This window comes from Topomyia yanbarensis, chromosome 2 (genome assembly GCF_030247195.1).
Source record: "Topomyia yanbarensis strain Yona2022 chromosome 2, ASM3024719v1, whole genome shotgun sequence".
Lineage (NCBI taxonomy): Eukaryota > Metazoa > Arthropoda > Insecta > Diptera > Culicidae > Topomyia > Topomyia yanbarensis.
In genome coordinates, this window is record NC_080671.1 from 443,034,867 (window position 1) to 443,056,204 (window position 21,338).

Below are 21,338 nucleotides of genomic sequence, written 5' to 3' on the forward strand. Positions count from 1 at the left end.
GTGTCCTGCTATACAAGATCGAAAAAATCGAGTTTTTTTACTTACAACAAATGTAGCAATAAAAATTGGACTAAACCGTTTTGCGCGTTAAGGGCACAAGACCTAATTTTAATTAAGTTTTGTTTTTTTTTTTGTGTTTCGAATTCATCTCGTCAGTAACTAGCACCATCTGGGTGTCTAGTTCGACGATGTATCTAAACTAGTACCCAAATTAGCACTAGTTAGACACAAAAAAACAAAACTTAATTAAAATTAGGTCTTGTGCCCTTAACGCGCAAAACGGTTTAGTCCAATTTTTATTGCATAATACCAGGCGTTTGGTTTCTTGAACCAAAAGACAAGAGTTCGTCTTCGCTTTCACGTCAGCAAACCAAACCCATATTTGCTTCCCGGGACATCACTCGGGACATGTGGCTTTAGGCGTTCACATATGTCGTGTGAACTGTTTGGATTTTTTTTGTGTCTAACTAGTGCTAATTTGGGTACTAGTTTAGATACATCGTCGAACTAGACACCCAGATGGTGCTAGTTACTGACGAGATGAATTCGAAACACAAAAAAAAACAAAACTTAATTAACATATGTAGATTTCTTAAGATTCTAACAAATATTTTAACCATTTCTGTGTCACGTTAGTATCAAAAATTCATGTAAAAAACGCTTTTAATCCACCTAACAGTGTGATGAGACATTTCTTACAACTCTTATCACTCTCTTCGGATATTATATCGTTTGAGAACATTTAGAACGTGATGCTTCGCGATGTTTTTGATAACACATATTACATGGGATAGTGGCAGGACTCAGAGAATCGCTCAAATCAGCATAGGACAACATCAGTGCTAGAAATCTCAAACCAAATCAATGGGAAAGCGAAAAAATGCCCCATAAAATAAAATATCTAAATTGTGGTGGGAAAACTGAATTTATATATTGTACTGAGCCAAAAAAATCGAATTTTTTTTGAATCGATTTGAAGTTTATACATTACTCAAATTTCCAACGCGACTGAGAACTAAGAAAATTTAATGAAATCGCAGCTCCTGATATCACGCTATCTCTGAAGTGCATGCGTGCATAGTTCCAAATTTTACTTCGACATCGACTTTTTCTAAAGGTGACTTCCCAGTAGTATCCTTGATTTGAATTATTATCGCTAATCCTAATGCCAAAGAACAAATAAAAACCTCTCGAAAACGAACCGTTTGGGAAAATTATCATCATTACTGGCATTTTCATTTTCACAAAACTTTTCGATAACCTTCCGTCACTTGCGTTAATGCACTGGGTGCACAGTGCTCTGAAAATCTAGCGAAATCGTCTTAGGGCACCAGCGGGTCTAATTCAGAGCTATCTGCGCGGCGAGTTAAATCTGTAAAGAATACTAAAAATTAATTTCTATTCCATAATTTTCAGTTCAGCAATTCGAGAGATCGTGCTCACCGCAAGCCATGAAAAATAGACTACGTTGTGAAGCGATGGTCACTATTTATTAAAAAATCACGGTTAAATAAAAAATAAATCTATTTAAAAATTTCAAATAGTTTATAATTTTCACAAACTTATTAGGAAAAATTGCTTTCGTAATATTGTGTAGGAAAAAGCTGAAAATTTCAGTATTTTCTCTATCTGAAACATATAAACCGTTAAGTATACCGATTAATTGGTATACGAATTGGAATAGGTTCGCCAAATTTTGGAAGAACCCCTTGAAAACTACCTAAAAATTGTTGTAGTTCGATGCAATAAAAAAATCCCCAAAAGTGAAATATACCTATTAATGTGAAACACAGTGAATAATACATGCAATAAAGACCCATTTTTATCAGTCTCATGGTGTATTTTAGGCTGACAAAATGGGTACATTGACTAAATCGGGCAATTTTTTTCTTTATAATAAACTGAAGCTGTTAAAATATTCTTCCCGTCCCTTGATGTAGTCTGATAACTATTTCTGATTATGATGAACTTTTTACTTTACATATTTCCATCTCCATGATAAGGAAAACGTGCTCAAGAAAGGATTTACTCGAATTCTGTCTTGTTCGTCTGCTAGAGCCCATCAAACAGATGTTCATATTTGGCTGATAAAATCGGGGTTTTAATGTATTATAATAGATATTCAGCATTCGAAGACGTTTCTTGTGAACGAGTGTAGAACGACTTTGTTTATACTTACTGGAAGTCCGCGGCGTAGCCAGAAATTCGGTTTGGTGGGGGTTTGGTGAAAATCGATCTTACTGTCCAAACGGCATAATTCCTAAACCGTAATTTTTGAAGTTATAAAATTATGCAGAATTATTTTTTCAGAAAATAGTAACAGAGTTCGTGTCTTTAGCGAATTTTTTGAGACTTGTCATGAATATTAATCCGAGAAAATTCACCATAAATACTTCTTGGACGATATACCGTCAAAATAATTTTATCAAATGATGCGCTGTTTAACGTTTGTAAAACTCATTAAAGATACTAGATACCTCCGAAATTGGCGGTTTCAAAATGATGCTATCTTGACCTTAAATTACTGTTTTTGAACATTTGATCTATACATATAATTGGTCATACAACAAAAATCAAATGCCCATCAAAATCGATCAGGACCTGCTAGAGTCGAATGGAAATCGTCATTTTTCATAAATTTCTCTCTACATTCGGAAAGTGTTATCCTCGTTATTAATCATATTACGTTTTCGTCTCAACTCGACGCATTCCCAAAATAAAAACCTGTTTTAATCCACCTAGTGGTGCAATTGTGCATGTCCCATTTGTCCAGACTACGATTCCATGGCTGGTTATGTTCAATAGAATGGTGGAAATGAATATTACATGTTCAGTACGATTTGCACATACGTACAACGGCTCGACAGCTACGATCTTGAGATACTATGTGATACTGAAACATCGCTTGAAACCAGCGGCGGATTATGGAGAAAGATCCGGGAGATCCGGGTCCTGCCGAAAATTTTCAACTTGTTAAGAAATTTTAAACTAGTTTGAATTTTAAAGTAGCAACCCCTCACTGCATATTCTCTCCGGGCCGGTATGATTGACGATTTTTAGAGTGATTGCATAACCTTTCTATATGAGAAAGGCAAAAATGTACCAAAGTCCAAAAAAGTCAATTTTTGTCATGCATTTTAATGTTTCATGCATTTTAAAGTCATTTGGCATCCAAAATACAAATTTGATTTTGAAAAATTTTCATTTCAGTTTATATGGGAATTTGCTGTGTGATTGCACTCTTCAACTCGTAACTCCGGAACCGGAAGTCCAATCAATAGAAAATTCAATAGCAGCCGATGGGAAGGTTGTACCTTTCATTTGAGACTAACTTTGTGCAAATTGGTCCAGCCATCTCTGAGAAACAGAGGTCAAATTTTTTTTCCACATATACACATACACGCATACAGACATATGCATACACACAGACATTTTCCGATCTCGACGAACTGAGTCGATTGGCATATGACACTCGGCCCTCCGGGTCGGGATTAGATTGACGAATTTTAGAGTGAATGAGAAAGGCAAGAACATTTTTAGCAAATGTTGAAAGTTATGCAATGTTTTGGTGAGCAGTTCTATGTTTCATAGACATTAAATCAATTTTAACTTCGCTTTCTATTAAATAAAGACCCTTATTACAGTACATCTCTACAAAATCGATCTCAATTTGAAAAGAAATCTGAGGATTATGATTGATTACAGAACTCTGGAATTTTCTATTGGAATATTTTCAGAAATGAACATTTTTGCACTGATAAGTTATCAAGTTCCTTCCAGACAACTTGGAAGTGTTCGGTGATTATTTCTAGCGGTTGTAGACAGAAAAATGAAATCCAAAATTCGATTTGTCGTAATAATGTTTGGCTTATTTCAATGGATTATTTCTATATTGAACAATAAATAGGCGACAAAGAGTAATCCACAAACAACAAGCCATAACTTTTAAAGTATTCAAAATAGATATTTGAAGTCTTCAGTAAAGTTATTCGCAATAGTAAGAGCTACAAATTTGCTGAAGGCATCATTTCGATATAATCACTTCCAAGAAAATTTGTGAAAATATCTCACTCATAGGGGGATTAATCAGCAAAAGCACAATACCAAAAGAAAGGGCATATTTCCTCCATTAAATTCTCCGAAGATACTATTGACCTAAAATAAGCCGTTTTGACGTTAATAATAGATTACATGTTTTTGGTCATATTTCTGGCAATGGGAAATGATAAAAATCTTTCGTCCGCATTTAATGTTAAATATCTCTTTTGATAATAGTCCGATTTCAACAATCTATAGCTTGTTCGAAAGGTATTCGTTAAAGCTGTTTAAAAACATATAAATTGTTAATCTATAATGTCAATTTCGCCAGACAATTCAAAAAAACTGCAAAAAACGCCATTTTTACGCATTCAAACATTCATATCTTGGAAACTAAACATCAGAATCAAAAACAAATTAATAGCGTTCATACTGTTTTTTGGTTCTTTCATTTAAAATTGGTTTGGATAAGATCGGTTCAGTCATTGCTGAGAAACACGAATGAGAATTTGTCCGTTACATACACACACACACAGACACACACACACACACAGACATTGTCCCAAATCGTCGAGCTGAGTCGATTGGTATATAAGACTCGGCCCTCCGGGCCTCGGAAAAAATCTTGAAAGTTTGAGCGAATTCTATACATTTCTTTTATAAGAAATGTAAAAATATAATTTCTAGAAGACTGCGGAAAAACGGGTACGGTATGGCAAACAAAAGGTATACTTACTTATGTAAATTGGAAATTTTGTTGTTTCACTGATATCAAACGTAACTACCAGCTGCACTTTTCCAGTAACTAAATATTCCTTTATACCACCATTTTGTGAAGCTTTTCAAGTAAATTTTTTATTTTAGCTTCCCAAATGTGTATATGTTTCATCCCCTTTCAAAACATCTCGAGAGCAAGCCTCTTTTTTGTCTCCCAAAGCAGTCCACCTCCTTAATTGTGCCTATTAATTTGGGGCACTTTTTCAACATAAATTACCCAAACAAATGAACGAATGGAAAAAGCTTCGCCAAATTTTTAAGGAAACCGTGAAATTATTCTTTTAACTAACTACCAAAAAAGGTGTGGATCGATGCAATAGACAAACTATATCCTCAAAAATAATCCCCAAGTAATCAGTATTCGAAGAAGTTTCTTGTGAACGAGTTATAATGACTTTGTTTCCACTTACTTGGAGTAATTTATTTCGTTTCTTGTTTTCCGAAATATGATCCAGATTAGTGTTACGAAATTTCAAAATCAGTTACCTATTTCAACTTGCATTTACCGAAATCGACATTCAGATTCAACGCCTCCCTCATTCATTCACTTTCCAACTGATTGAAATTTCATGCAGAATCGAATGCTTGAGTGCAGAGGAAATATAAACTCATTCACCAACCAAAGCTTTCATTTGTTATTATGTCGACAGTTTGAAGGCAGAAGTTAGCAGCTTCTACATTTTCGAGCATAAGTGAACTGCGTAATCTATTTCTGGTGCACTTTTGATAGATAATCCCTCTCAGAGCCAGCATAGAAATAAAATTCACTTTGCTTCTGAAACCGAACATGTCCGTGCCTGAGAGCGCTGCGTCGGGAGAACGAATGACGATGGAAACGAACCAAAAATTTCATTCATCGCAGCGGGCATGAATTGAATTTCGTTTTCTTTCAAGTTCATGCAGCGATGTCACTTTTTTTTTAGCTCTGATCCAGATTGATCTGAGGGTCATAAGATAGAAAATTAACTGCCAGAAGATACTTGCAAATAAAAGATTGCACATTGACAAGTGATCAAGACACAATCAGAAAATTTGAAATTGTTTGGTGCTTAATCCTAGCAGTTGTAGGTAGAAAATGAAGTACAAAATATGTCCTGGTATCATCCTTTTTTGTTTTATCGAAATAAAATTCGGCTGATATATTAAAACGGATCATTAAGTACTATATTGAACAATAAATAACATGCTATAACTTTTAAAGCATACAAGATAGACGCTTGGTGTCTTCAGAAAAGTTGTTCGCAAAAGATAGAGCTATAAATTTGCGGAAGACATCATCTCAATATAATAGCTTAACAAATTGAATGAATATATCTCACAGGAGGATTAATCAGTGAAAGCATAATGTCAAAAGAAAGAGCATATAAAATCCAATAACTTCTCCGAAACCGCTGTTGACCTCAACTTAACCGTTTTGGCGGTAATAGTCAATATCATGTTTTTGGTCTTATTTCTAGATATTGAGAAACGGTAAGAATCCGTCATCTGTATTTAATGTTAAATATCTTCTTCGCTAATAGTCCAATTTCAACAAACTACAGTTTTCGTATTCCTAGTTTTAAGATAGTTGTAATTTTTACTCTTTGTTAAAACTATTGTCCCCCATCTTGTAAATAGAATTGTATCCCTAGTTTTAAAACACCTGTGAAATTTTTCATAAATATTTGTTCCCCCTTTTGTGTACCAAACTATATTGTTAGTTTTAAGATAACTGTAAATAACTATTACTATTGAATTCCTTGTTTTAAAATTTTTCATGAAAAAATTTTTTGCCCCCTCTCTTGTATATAGAATCTTTTTTCTAGTCTTAAGATAACTGTAAAATTTTTCTCTTTTATAAAAAAATATTTCAACATTGTAACCTCCTAGTTTTAAGATATCCAAAATGTAAAAAGAAAAGAATTTGGCACCGCCAAGCTAACGCATTTGTGCCTATCAAATAAACGAAATGAAAAAAAAAAAACAAACTATAGTTCGTTCGAAAGGTATTCGTATAAGCTGTCCGAAGATGTATGAAGTGTTTATCTATGTTGTTAAATTCGACAGAAATTAAAAAAAAACTACAAAAAATGCCTTTTTTGAACATTCAAACATCCATATCTTAGGAACTAAGCATCAGAATGGGTAGGGTGTATGGTGTTAAACCCCAAAGCCTTCTCTTGGCTACGCCGTTGCTTGCAGTTATTTATATCGCTTTTCATTTTCCGATATGTTTCAAATCGATCCGATTGTTCTAAGTTAGCAAAATTGCAGTCAGAAGGTTAGCGCAAATGAACATTTTTGCACTGATAAGTTATCAAGTTCCTTCCAGACAATTTGGAATTGTTCGGTGATTATTTCTAGCGGTTGTAGATAGAAGAATGAAATACAAATGGTTTATTGCTATACTAAACAATAAATAGGCGACAAAGGGTAATTCACAAACAACAAGCCATAACTGTTAAAGTATTCAAAATAGATATTTCATGTCTTCAGTAAAGTTATTCGCAAAAGTAAGAGCTACAAATTTGCTGAAGACATCATTTCAATATAATCACTTTCAAAAAAAATTATGAAAATGTCTCACTCGTAGAGGGATTAATCAGCAAAAGCACAATACCAAAAGAAAGGGCATATTACCTCCATTAAATTCTCTCAAGATAATATTGACCTAAAATTAGCCGTTTTGTCGTTAATAATAGATTACATGTTTTTAATCGTATTTCTGGCAAAGGGAAATGATAAAAAAAATCGTCCGCATTTAATGTTAAATATCTCTTTTGATAATAGTCCGATTTCAACAATCTATAGCTTGTTCGAATGGTATTCGTCTAAAAATATATAAAGTGTTAATCTATGATGTCAATTTCGGAAGATAATTTAAAAAAAAAACTGCAAAAACCGCCATTTTTACACATTCAAACATTCATATCTTGGAAACTAAACATCAGAATCAAAAACAAATTAATAGCGTTCTGTCTGTCTGATAGGTCTTTCATTTAAAATTGGTTTGGATAAGATCGGTTCAGCCATTGCTGAGAAACACGAATGAGAGTTTGTCCGTTACACAGACACACACACACAGACATTGTCCCAAATCGTCGAGTTGAGTCGATTGGTATAAAAGACTCGGCCCTCTGGGCCTCGGAAAAAATCTTGAAAGTTTGAGCGAATTCTGTACATTTCTTTTATAAGAAATGTAAAAACATTGAAAAGCATCATCAATATATTCTACGCATAGTTGTCCCATATTACATTTTGATCTTTTTCACATTTTTTCGTCAAACAATCTTTTTTATGTAAATTTTCATAAAACACATCAAAATCACACAGATTGTTCGAACACTGCGTGTAAAAATACCAAGTCTGTTTGTCCCATTGTTGATATTCTACGCATAATGGTCCCACTAACAAAAAGCCTAAAAAAGTATACAATAAATAAATAATTACGTAGCGTTTAGTTACGAAGTATCCTGTAAAGCTCCTCATCACTATCGTCGCTTCCATATTAACATGGCAAACGCATCTGTTTCAGAATTTGATTAAGCAAAAAATCTCCCGAGTAACAAGAAAACTGTCGACATACATTTTTGTAAACAAAATGAGTAATGAACATCATTGCGTAGATGGTGGTGGAACTGATATGCGTAGAATTTTCCGGTATCTGTCAGATTTTTCGGCATAACAGTCCCACTAAACATTTTTCTTAAAAAACTAACGTTAATTGTATTTTTATAATGAAAAAAACTGGACCAAATATATTGAAAACGATAGCTATGAACGTAATTCCAGACAATAAAGCTTTATTTGTTGCACCGCTTCTCTCCAGATTGCTAATACAAGTTACATCTTCAATCGCGTTTTTCTCAGTTGTCAGATTTACAACATGGGACAATCTGGCGTAGAACGGCAGTATGGGTGTCATTAGAAGGGGTTTTGTCAGTAGATGAGGACAATAGATGATTCACTCCATTTTGAAATCCAAGATGATGGCATCCGGTTTCTAAAATCATCCATTACGATTACGGTTACGATTGAGGAACTTTGCGACTCGATTCAGCGATTTTGGGAAGTAGAGAGCGTTCCGCAGCAATTCCAGTCAAGCACCGAAGAGGATGAATGCGAAAAGCACTTCATAGCAACACACCGAAGAGATAAAACAGGAAGATATGTGGTGCAATTGCCACTAAAAGATTCACTGGAGCAGTTCGAAGAATCCAGATCATTGGCGCTCCGACGATTCTTCGGGTTAGAGAAACGTTTTGCCCAACAACCGGAGTTAAAACGGCAATACGTAGACTTCATGCAGGAGTACGAATCCTTGGGTCACTGTAAGGAAGTATATGAGAAGAATGACGTACCAGTGATGAGAAAGTGGTACTTACCTCATCTCGCAGTTTTACGGCTTTTTGATGCGTCTGCTAAGAAGTCTGGTTTATCATTAAATGAGATGATGAAGATTGGTCCAATCAGTCAAAGCGATTTGGTTGCTATAGTGCTCAGATTACGGGAACATCGATTTGTTTTGACGGCTGACATTGCAAAAATGTACAGGCAGATTGTGGTTGCTGATTGTTACACCCCTCTACAAAGAATATTTTGGAGAAAAAATTCTTCTGATCCACTTCGTGTGTTAGAACTATCCACGGTTACCTATGGGACGGCTTCAGCACTTTTTCTGGCAACAAGGGCACTTCTTCAATTGGCAATTGATAAGAACCACAAATATCCTCTAGCAGCTTCCATTGTCGAGAACAGCTGTTATGTGGACAACGCACTCTTCGGATACGATAGCCTTCCGCAGGCGTTTGAAGCTCAAAGGCAGCTAATCAGCATGATGGAGGCCGGTGGCTTTCATCTTCATAAATGGTCGTCAAATATTCCAGCGCTGCTAGAATCGTTACCGAGAGAAGATCATAAAGAGTTAGTAAGTTTAAGCGAATATGGAGCAAATGAAGTAATAAAAACCTTGGGTCTTATGTGGAATCCAGATTCAGATGAATTAATGTTTGTATCGAAGCCCACCACGAACGTAAGGCAGCCTACAAAGCGTCAGATTTTGCAGCTAGTCTCCCAGATGTTCGACCCTTTGGGACTAGTGGCTCCGGTCGTCGTTATTGGGAAAATGTTAATGCAATTGGTCTGGAAGGAGAAACTCGATTGGGACGAGCCAATTGTTGGTGATTTAGTCAAGGGTTGGACAGGTTTCTTACATGCACTGGAAGGGGTCAATCAACTTCGGATACCAAGAAGAGTGGTAAGCAGCAGTGCTGTGGCATTCGAAATGCATGGGTTTGCGGATGCCTCCGATGTGGCCTACGGAGCTTGTGTATATATACGGTCGATATCCGAAGATGGATCTGCAAGCATGAAAATTATTACTGGAAAATCGAAAGTGGCTCCCATCGCACCGCTAAGTATACCAAGAAAGGAGTTGTTGGCAGCTCTTCTGCAACATCTGGTCTGGTAGTGAAAATTCTTTCTGCTTTGAAAATGTCATTCAATGAAGTGATACTTTGGTCAGACAGTCAGGTGGTATTGGCATGGCTTACTAAGCACCCCGAGCAGTTGGAATTATATGTTCGCAATCGAGTGAGAGAAATAACAGCAACTGGTACTAAGTTTGAGTGGAAGTATTCAGCTTTTTGTTGGTGGCTGCGTTCTCAAATGCGCACCCCACTTTGACAATTCCCTCGTCCACTGTCAATTTTATCAATCCTAGTATGCCCTGCTTAGATCTGTTTTCACGCCAAACAATTTACGTCATTTTTATTGATTTCACTGCGTTTTTTGTCGTTGTGAGTGGAGTGATTTTTTTTAAATTGCTTTAAAAAACATGAGGCGGATACAAATGCCAAGACGTTGCATTGTGAATGGATGTGGTGCAGTGTATGGAAAGGTTAAAACGGGATTTCATCGTTTTCCTATGGGTAACATTGCGCGTGAGGAATTTCGGCGAACGCAGTGGCTCGTAGCTCTAAGCATGAATCCTCAAAATGTGGATAATTGCTACGTGTGTGGACAGCATTTTCATGGAGGTATGTTTCCAGTCGAAAACACAAAATGTTTAGTTCCAGTGAACATCCTCTTTCAGGAAAACCTGCTGCACCAAATGCTATGCAACATCCAGATTGGATCCCCACACTGAACATTATGCGAAATGACGACAATGATCAATCTAGTGAGTGACGGAACATAACATTATTTTAAATAATTATGAGGTTGTTCATTTATTTTGTGTCGTCAGACTATTTCACATTATGCAATAATTTACCTGACATGAATAACAATGGAGATTGTGAACCTGCTGAGAATCAGATGTGCGACCCTTCAGAAGAAACAGTCCAAATTCTGACGACCCCTGAAGACTGCGAAGAGGAATGGTTGGATAACCCCACCGAAAACATTACTGACGTACCCAACATAAATTTTACAGATGAGAGTATTTCAACTTGCACTTCAGAACACCCTTCTGTTCAGCGGAATGATAATGCAACGGATACAACAATATCACTTCACGAAAAAATACGTCAGTACGAGGAGGTAATGAGACAGCAGGCTGACGAAATAAATCAATTGAAGAGAATAATTTCTAAACAACAAACAATTCTCCAGTGCTTCAGTTATGATCTAGATTCTTTCAAAAATAACGACAGCAAAGTTAAACATCTCACCGGCTTTACGAGTTTTGAGACTTTGGAATTGGTATTTCAATTTGTTGAACCGGGAATTTTGGTATTTTCCGATGTGTTAAGCAAAGCACAGGTGTTCATAATGGTGTTGATGTACCTACGGCTAGGGCTATGCTTCCAAACTCTAGCATATTTATTTAGAGTGTGTCCATCAACTATTGCTAAATACTTCTATTCAGGCATTTACTCATTGTTTAAACAACTAAAAGGATTAGTTAGATGGCCAACTGGAGAAATTATCAATTCCAACACTCCTCCAAAGTTTCACAAATTGTACAATGCTCCAATCGCTGTGATTCTGGATTGTTTTGAGGTGTTTACTGAGAAACCAGGTGTTAAAGATTCAATAGTTAAAATGTATAGCTCATACAAGCATCACTACACAGTCAAAGAAATGATTGGTATTACATCTTTTGGATCTATATCATTCATATCCAAACCATATTCAGGAAGATCTTCAGATAAATATATAACAGAAAATTGTGGTTTTCTTGACAAACTCATGGAGAATGACATAGTATTAGCTGATCGTGGATTTACTATAAGAGAGGCAGTAGAGCAGAGAGGAGCTGTTCTCAAGGTACCAGATTCTGCTAGCAAAAAGCAGCAAATGAGCTCAACTGCAGTTGAAAGGACAAGAGCTTTAGCCGCTGTTCGAATCGAAATTGAGCGTACAATTGGAGCTCTAAGACAGAAAACTGGAATACTAAGCACTCGGCTCCCAATAACACTTCTAAATCACGAACACAATGGAGAAAATGTATTGAACATGATTGTAACGGTTGCTTGTGCGATTTTTAATCTTTGCCCTTCAATTGTTTCGCAAAACTAGTGTATGTTTCCCATTTTTGTAGATCTAGTTCTTATCAATAAGTTATTTTTTTTATTTATGGAATAATTTGTAACTACCTTCAATATAGAGTACATAAACTAAAACTATTCGACCATTTTAAGTTTTCGCATTTCTCCTATATAACGCCAAAACAAGACGCGGAGGGCTGAGTCTCAGATACGAAGATGTCAGTATGTGTATGTAACTAAAAGATCGTACCATTTTTTATGACCGAGTTATCTTCAGAAGAAAAGTTGGGAGTAGCCGTCGAATTCAGATCACACCGCGCGTTCGCTGGCTGTGTGCAATCGAGGAAGATGTGTAGGTGGCGGGCGTACAAGGAGACATTAGAATGGCGGCCCAAGATCGAACAAGCTAGAACTAAATTCGGTCATGATTCGGATCACCCGGATTACTCGACCACGAAAACGATGTTATCGAGCTTTATTGGAATTAAAAATCTGATTTCGGAGAAATGGGTTGATAATGCGTTATGTTGTTCCTTATATAATTAAATATCAGTGAAAGAAAAACCAACACTACATACTAAAACCGTGTAGAGTAGTATCGCCCAATAATTTCTGGTGCCAACACTTCTAGGAAAAAGGATTGTGCTTTAGGGACTTGAATATTCCAAAACTCTTCATTTCTGTCCACTTTCACAAAAACTGAAAATCTTGGTGCCCAAACTAGGAAAATCCCATAAGATGCTCCTGTTAAAAAAGTTTGCATCTGGACCTGGTAGTAGTATGGATGACTGTGGCACATTTCAAGATTTCCATTATTGTCCCGACGTATATAAGGCTGCTGTCGATGTAGTAGCATATTAATACCTTCTTCCTTGTTCAATAGATCAAAATTAAACGGACATTCAACTTCCACGACAACTACTCCACAGCAGTCACATTGAACAATTTGATCCGGCGAAGCAGCAAAATACGGATACTTTGGAGCAATGACTAATCCGCTTTTTCTGTTGGTAACATTGGTATGGCCTTGAAATTTGAAGATCCTGATGGCCTCGATAACACCCTTAGCCTCATTACGCCTTCCGTGAAGTAGTGCTGGTACGTTTTGTACTTGGTTTTCACCGAATATGGTTTTAAGTAGTGATTTTGATGGGTTCTCTATTGTGGTCCGTACACAACGAGCGAAGTTCGATGCTGTTATTCTTCCAAATCTTAGTTTAAACCACATCGGATCAGATGACTGCTCACGAGTCATACTCTCTATCAAGTCACAATCAGCTTGGCTTATATTCCAGTTGATTGTTTTCCCAATAACTCGCAGTTCACTTAGCGTTTTTCCCTTAAAACTTTCTTCATAATGGGTCATCATAGAAATCTTTTCAAGACGCTCTATACTTTCTAATGACTCTTGATTTACAATTCTATCACCAGGATTCAAGAAAAAAGCTCTACTTGCAGCAACATCCTGTCCTGTATCGAGAATGCTTTTTATAAGCATTTTATACTCCTCCTCTGTCCGTTCGAGATAAAAGTTTCTCAACTCACAGAACGTTTCTCTCTTTCTCCCAAAACTCATCTCATCAATCGTAGTATATAGATTTTGAGTGGCCATAGTACCTCCTGGCTGTGCCCAATAGGAAGGTAACTCAGTAACTGAAAGCTAAAATTTGGAAATGAAACAATGAATTGGGTAGAATTATTTCATTAACCTGTTTCCCAAGACAAATTTCTCTGACGTAGGAAAGAGCATATAGAACTGCTGCAACGTGAGTGCAAGTTTCGCCAGCACCTGCTGTACAGTTACAATGAGCAACTAAGATAGAACCGAGCTCTTCTTCGATCGATTCTTCGTTGTTGATTATAATCCAACAATCAGCTGGGGGATTATTTACGCTCATACTATGAAGCACCTAAAAAAAATGTTAGTAGTAGCATGACAAACAAAAGTTCGGCATACCTTTCCGGAAATAACGAAAACCTTGCCATGTATGCATCCTTTAACTTCCTTAACAAATCCAGTTTGAAAAGATTTGTAGGCATCGAGCGATTTGATATTTCGATGAGGTAATCCCGTTTGAAATGAATGCTTGTTGATCAAGTGGGTGTAAATTTTGTCATAATCTACTGTCAGCGGCAGAATAGTAGAATCATATTTCATTAAATATGGGTCTACTCCGTCTGTTATTAATATCTTCTGTTTGTATCTGAGATACAAATTAATATGTTAGAAATCAAAAACAATATTTAATAAAAGTGTTAAAATTTACCTAATGAGATCATCCGAACTCAACTTTTCAACCTTCGATGACAAAGATCGACAAGTGCAGGACTGTTCGCTCATTGCTATTGCAATAGTTCTGATATATGGTCCTGATCTCAGCTTTATGGACATAGATACTCACAGCTGCTTTAATGTGACCGGAAATACGATCATGCACCGATTAATTAGCACTTAAATTGATCTGCGAAGACTTGGAAAAGGCAAGCATAAGCAAACGTATCTACAGTTAACAATTTTGGAGCTTATTGTCACAATAACAGATCTAAGCAGAGCATGCTAGGATTGATAAAATTGACAGTGGACGAGGGAATTGTCAAAGTGGGGTGCGCATTTGAGAACGCAGCCACCAACAAAAAGCTGAATATTCCAACAAAGGATAATCCCGCTGATATAGTGTCACGAGGGTTATCAGCTAGCAAGGTTTCGAATAGTGATTTGTGGTGGAATGGTCCAGCGGTTTTGAGAGATGCAATTTATCGAATGTAAATTCCCCCACCCTTGCCCATCGAAGAAATCCCAGAGTTAAGGCCAATAGTTTCGGTGAATATAGTCGCGAGGTACGACGAACTTCCAATGTTCACTAAATTCGAGTCATTTAGGAAACTGCAATGCGTCCTAGCCTATGTGATACGATTTCGCAACAATGCCAAGAAAATGAAGGAAAATCGCACTTTAGGAAACCTACCAACAGTGATTGAGCTTCGTGAGGCTATGAAGACAACAATTCGGGCAAAACCTGGAATATAACAGCGAGATCCAGCGTGTTTTAACAGGTGAGCCCTGCAAATATATGCAAAATTTGTGTCCTTTATTGGCCCATGAAGGTTTACTGCGAGTTGGTGGCCGACTGCGACATTCCAAGTTACCATTCGACGTGAAGCACCAGTGGATTTTGCCAGCTAATAATCCGGTGGTTCGAAGTCTAATCAAGGCATTACATCAGGAGAACCTGCATGTAGGTCCGTCAGGACTGATGGCGATTCTTCGACAACAGTTTTGGATCCCTAAGTGTCGCAACACCATACGACTGATTACAAGAAGCTGTGTTCGTTGTTTCAAGGTAAATCCAAAAGCATTGAACCAATTTATGGGATATCTACCTGGATGTCGCTTGGAAAAAGCTCCTGCCTTTTTGAAGGTTGGTGTGGATTTGGCCGGGCCCATTATGATCAGGCAGGGCGTCCGTAAAGCAAAGGGCTGCGTTTTCATTTGCATGGTCACCAAGGGAATACATTTGGAGGCGGTGGAAAATCTCTCGACAGTTGCCTTTCTGGCAACTTTGCAACGTTTTGTGTCTAGACGTGGAGTCCCTGAGGAAATTTATTCCGACAACGGAACAAATTTTGTGGGAGCAAAGAATGAACTAAGGGAACTGTATGAAATGTTCAAGAAGCAAATGACAGAGCAGAAAATTTTTGAGTTTTGTCAGCCAAAACAGACCATTCCACCATATGCTCCGCAATTCGGCGGATTGTAGGAAGCGGGAGTAAAGAGTGTGAAAACCGTGTTAAGGAAAATTTGTAATCCAGCATCGCTTACCATCGTTGAATTCAGTACGTTGCTTTGTCAGGTCGAGGCCATATTGAATTCGAGGCCATTGTTTGCACACTCAGATGATCCTCATGACCAGGAAGTCCTGACTCTGGGGCATCTAATGATTGACCGTCCGCTTACAGCGATTCCTGAGCCCACCTACAAGGGCATACCGCAGAATAGATTGTCGCGATGGCAATACATTCAGGTTCTTCGAGACCATTTCTGGAAGCGATGGTAAAGAGAATATTTAGTTGAGCTTCAAGGTCGAGAAAAATGGACGCGCAAACGTGTCAATGTGCGCCCTGGAATGATAGTGCTAATAAAGGAGGATAACTTACCTGCTCAAGTGTGGAAAATGGGAAAGGTAGAGCAGACGTATCCAGGCGAAGATGACTTAGTGCGGGTTGTGGCCGTTCGCACACGGTCTGGAATTCTCACACGGCCCATTCACAAGTTGGCACCATTGCCTGTCTTGGAAAACCAGCCAGTAACGCCAAGGTAATCTTCTTTCTTCTTCTCTGGGCGGAGGATGTTCGAGCCCTTCTACTCAGCTCGAAGAAAATTTTGAAATGAAAATTGAATGACCCCCGATTGCAGCGATTGACATTTTTTGTGGATCAACTGTGATATGTCAGCAGAGAGTGATTGCGCGCATTTTTTTCCGGAAGACAGAGAAAGCACACTTTGTATTTCCGCTGATGACAAGGAAGCCATTTCGTGGGATTTTGTATATAAGGCGTAGAAATAAGTTAATCAGTTCGGTTTGGTAAGCCGAAGACGACGGGTGCTTTTTCGACTAGCTCTGCGCGTGCGGTTTTTCTTGTTCGGTCGAATCGGATGGCATAGTGCTACATACATTAACTGCCACCGAAGTTTTTATAGTGATTTGAATTCGAATAAAATGGTCATGTGAAAGAACGCGAGGAGTTTAGGCAAAGTGTGTGCATCGACTGTTTTCGGTCATACGATGACTGAATGCAAAACAAATTAAGCAAAAGTTGTGCGTTGCATTAGAGCTACTCGCGGAAGCAGAAAGTATACGGCAGGCCTATCAGTAATTGAGTACTGTACTGGTTTCATTTTCGGGTGAGTTCGTTTCATGACTGTGTGCGTGTTTTCGTTCGCACTTATATAAAGTGTGCCGTCAGGTAACGTATTCAGCGACAGAGCGAGTGTTATGATGACTGGATATGTAAGATGCGGAGTGTGTGAGTGTTGATTGAATGTGTGGTTTTATAGCTATTTAGTGGTACAGGAGCACATGTGGCGATCTAGTGGGATTAGTGTCAAGTTGGACAGCAAAAGCTCATCGGCCCATACAGCGGTGTGCGGATATTGAATGATGCAGCACAGTAAAAACCGATAAAAACTGAACTAGTTTTTCGATACCAAATAGAAAAACGATGTAGAAGTGTGTTGGGGGAAGTTGTGAGGCTTTTGGGATTCAGCTGTGTTTGATCGTGAGAGAAGAGGTGCTGTTTGCTACCGTTTTTATTTATTAGTTTTAGGGGAATCCAATGTCCACGGATACTTTACTAGTGCTGAACGGAGCGCATGATTAATCCAACGGGCTGCAATATAACTACTGTATAGCACTATCAACTGAAGTTTTAATTGTTTATTATTTAAATTCTTATTGCCCCATTTTAACTATAATTCTTGGACGTTGTTTTCTTCATCTACCGAAACAACTACTGATAACTGAGGTATAACAAGATTGCTGCACATAATTGAAGGCATAGGAGACTATGTAAATAGTATGCAACGATGTCAAGTTCGTTCAATATACAGGGTGATGAGCCTATTTTCACCATACTAAGCAAGGTGCCTCACTAATTCGATAATTTCTTGCCTTACAATCAATAGAATGCGTAAAAATTGACATCAACCGCTTTGCTTCGTTGTTAAGAACCAATATAATAACACAAATGCGTTGAAAACAGTAAAATTCTCGTGTTTGAGCACAATGAAAACTCGAATCGAGTGCCCCTATTGTTGCGCTACCATTTCACTCAATGCGTTGAACAAAGATGGCAGACACTGCTCTAACCAACAGCTTCAAATGGGTAGGGTGATAATAGAAATATGGCGCAAATAGGCTCATCACCCTACTTATTTGAATTCAAATTTGTTTTGCAGGTTTGGGTATTTTATTTACACGTTCTATCAATTTACAATTACTAATTTATCATTCGGTTCGCAGCGCCGATCGAGCAGGAAATCTGTATTGCCTACACTATTACATACATTTTGCAAATTATTTATAACATTATATGCTTTACATGTACTGCAGTCATTCTGATTATTACATTCAATATATAATATCCCATGTAGAATATTATTTTTTATTCGATTGTAATTTAGTATGCGAATTATTTACAATCAATTAGCAACATACATTAGATTAGAATGATGCGCATTATGTTATTTATGATATTTTATTATACACCTAATATAGCTATATGCCCTATGTACCTCATATTTATTACATTTATTTGATTAACTTTATTTAACAATTGTAACAAACATTTTGCATTTTTGTACCTTATGATTTTTCATATTATATTCATTATATTTATTTATTAATTTAGCTCTATGCCTTATTCTCACTAATGCCTTTATATTCAACACATGTTATTGATTATATAGACTGTATATATTGATTTCGTTACATTCACTATACTTATTATATTACATATTTTTATATGCAAATTACTACTGGGTAGGTAGGGGTACGATAACCTAATAGTTTCAGGAATCAATCGGGAACTACCGTAAGGATCACCAATCACTGAAGAAATAACCAAGTTGGCATTGAATGGAGATATTTTTTATTTTTTTTTATTTTTGGTCATTTAGCTAGTGGGTATAACTAACAGATTTGTTAATATTTATAAAATGTGGGATTACCTCCGAAACACAAACTGCAACCACAGTACTATAAATTAAATATACACAGAAAGTTCCACGTATAATTGCCGCATTATTTTAACTCATTCTAAGGACGTATCCGTAGACATGCAATGGAGATCAAATTTCAATGGCATTCAGTATATATTAATCACGCTCGTTAAATTTATTACATGCATTGTATCCATTGTACATTTCATATTCGTTATAGTACTCAGATGAATGACAATTATTGTAAATATTGATTTCGTTATATGACTGCCGCATTATACCTAACTGTCTCATATATTATGTAATTACTAGGTTAGAAGAACTATTAAGCGTTCGGTGTCATAACAATTTGCCACATTTTTTTAAATTTCTTATATTTATATGCCATAATTTTCATATTTATAATTTTTATTATTTTATTGTATGTGGATATGTGTTATATCCACTAATCTCATTCTGTATGTAAATGCACTTAATTTTCGTACCACAATCATTATATTTTAGGTGTACATATTATATTCATTACATACTCCATTTGATTATATTTGTTACGTATATACTATTTGGATTAGGTTAAACATTTTTCGTTTTTCAGGGCGGAATACATCACCTCAAAGCATTCATTATTACCATTTATTTAATATACACTACATTGTATGTTGTTTTTATTATTTTTTCAGCTAAAGCGGTACCGTAATTTACAATATCTACATATACAGATCTTATTGATAACGTTGTATTATTATTCATATATGCAATCATAATTTTTCGTTATGTAACCACATGCTAGATATATAAAATGTATGGAAATTGGGAGTTGGTTGAAGCGATTTGGACAGGAAGAGTGGAGTAGCCAGTCATGCTTGATCAAATTATTGTGCTAGGACTGCTCAGTGCTATGGGCGGTGGTCCTGCTACAATGGGTGGTAGTAACATAAATCACATCACATCACCATGGATCACATAAATACAAACATTGACTTTTATATATACACAGATTATATTATATTACATCTATATTTTATTACATTGAATTATATTATTACATTGAATATTATTACATTGAATTATATTGCATTAAGCTATATTATATTATATTGCATTATATTATATTACATTATATATTGATTGATTTATATATATTGACATTATATGCATATGAAGAAAGGGGTGAGGAGGGTGCATCAGGGCATCATTGAAGTTACAACTGGACAATGAGGTGGAAGCCAATCAGAGTCAAGGAGGAAAAGTGTCCGTCGATCGCGACAGATACATTTCTCTCCAACAGTTGTAAACAATTTGACGCGCTCTTCTACAACAAACCATCTCGTGGAAAGCTTGACAAGTATTGCAAAATTCGTTATTCAATCTGCTGGATCTTACTGTTGGAAGGAGATTCTTTGATGCCCGCGGATACTGAGTAGGTGTATTTGCCTACGGGTCCGCCACCCCCCTTTTGGCCCTTTATACAGCGGTATGCTGAACGCCGAATGGTAACGAAATTTGAGCGTACTGTTAAGTGGAGCCGCATGCAGAGCAAGACTCAAGCTAAGATGGTGGCTACTTACATACATACATACAAGGCGTAGAAATAAGTTAATCGATCTCATTCAAATTCAAGTCGTGCGATGGATAACAAGTGAATAATATTTTCAGTGAATAAGTGATTAATATAAATAAAGTAGATGTGAATAATAGTTGAATAAGAACTTGAAGGTGGTTTAATTATTGTTGCCCGTTACCAGAACGCAAGGAAAGAAATTCCCGTGTTCCGCCATGTTTTTTCCCTTCCACCAAAGTGTATACAGTCCACTTCCGTTTTAAATTACCTCGGGACAGATTCCCCCACTTGTTCGGTAGCTTTGAGAAATCGGCGCCGACAAATAGATTGAAAATGTTCAAATTGTTGGATATTTTATTTAGTTTTACTATAAAAATAAAATTACTTTGTTGTACATTTTCATTTCTTGTTTTCAGGGTAACTTTTATCAGAAAAATATGTGTGTGGAAATGAGAGATAACGCTCAAAGTGTTGTGTAAATTGCATATCCGTAGAAGAATACAGCCAGCTTTTATTGAACTTTTTCAGCAAAATAATAGAAATTAACTAGTTACCAACAAAAATCTCGGATTTTTTAAATGAATTATTGGACAAAGTTTCTAAAAAAGTGATTAGTTCAGTTGAACTTGATTTATTTCATAAATATAGAAGGAATTGTTTGAACAGATTGAAACGATACATGAGAGGTGTATCATTTTTAAATTGAATTTGTTATCATAAAGGATGCACCGAGAACCACCCAACTTATATTGGTATACGGGGTGGATGAAGG

The 21,338-nt window shown here is 36.6% G+C and overlaps 3 protein-coding genes across 3 annotated transcripts; all 3 read left to right on the forward strand.

Moving 5' to 3' along the window:
* Positions 1-8,740: 8,740 nt before the first annotated feature.
* Positions 8,741-10,264, forward strand: LOC131681065 (uncharacterized). Its single transcript, XM_058961771.1, has one exon. It carries the CDS (start codon positions 8,741-8,743, stop codon positions 10,262-10,264), a length of 1,524 nt encoding a protein of 507 aa, XP_058817754.1.
* A 365-nt stretch (positions 10,265-10,629) lies between these two features.
* LOC131685658 (uncharacterized) lies at positions 10,630-12,805 on the forward strand. The gene is made up of 3 exons (XM_058969527.1): positions 10,630-10,832; positions 10,889-10,975; positions 11,042-12,805. Exons 1-3 carry the CDS (start codon positions 10,631-10,633, stop codon positions 12,316-12,318), a joined length of 1,566 nt encoding a protein of 521 aa, XP_058825510.1. The 5' UTR covers position 10,630; the 3' UTR covers positions 12,319-12,805.
* A 2,553-nt stretch (positions 12,806-15,358) lies between these two features.
* Positions 15,359-16,045, forward strand: LOC131681066 (uncharacterized). The gene has a single exon (XM_058961772.1). The coding sequence runs from the start codon at positions 15,359-15,361 to the stop codon at positions 16,043-16,045; it is 687 nt and encodes a 228-aa protein (XP_058817755.1).
* The last annotated feature ends 5,293 nt before the right edge of the window (positions 16,046-21,338 follow it).

What these genes read in the sequence shown, in the direction of transcription:
- LOC131681065 (XM_058961771.1), top strand. Translation starts at nt 8,741, where the DNA reads ATGAGGACAATAGATGATTCACTCCATTTTGAAATCCAAGATGATGGC.
- LOC131685658 (XM_058969527.1), top strand. Translation starts at nt 10,631, where the DNA reads ATGAGGCGGATACAAATGCCAAGACGTTGCATTGTGAATGGATGTGGT. An exon ending in TGGACAGCATTTTCATGGAG is followed by an intron (nt 10,833 to 10,888) that starts GTATGTTTCCAG and finishes ATCCTCTTTCAG; the next exon opens with GAAAACCTGCTGCACCAAAT. An exon ending in TGACGACAATGATCAATCTA is followed by an intron (nt 10,976 to 11,041) that starts GTGAGTGACGGA and finishes TTGTGTCGTCAG; the next exon opens with ACTATTTCACATTATGCAAT.
- LOC131681066 (XM_058961772.1), top strand. Translation starts at nt 15,359, where the DNA reads ATGCAAAATTTGTGTCCTTTATTGGCCCATGAAGGTTTACTGCGAGTT.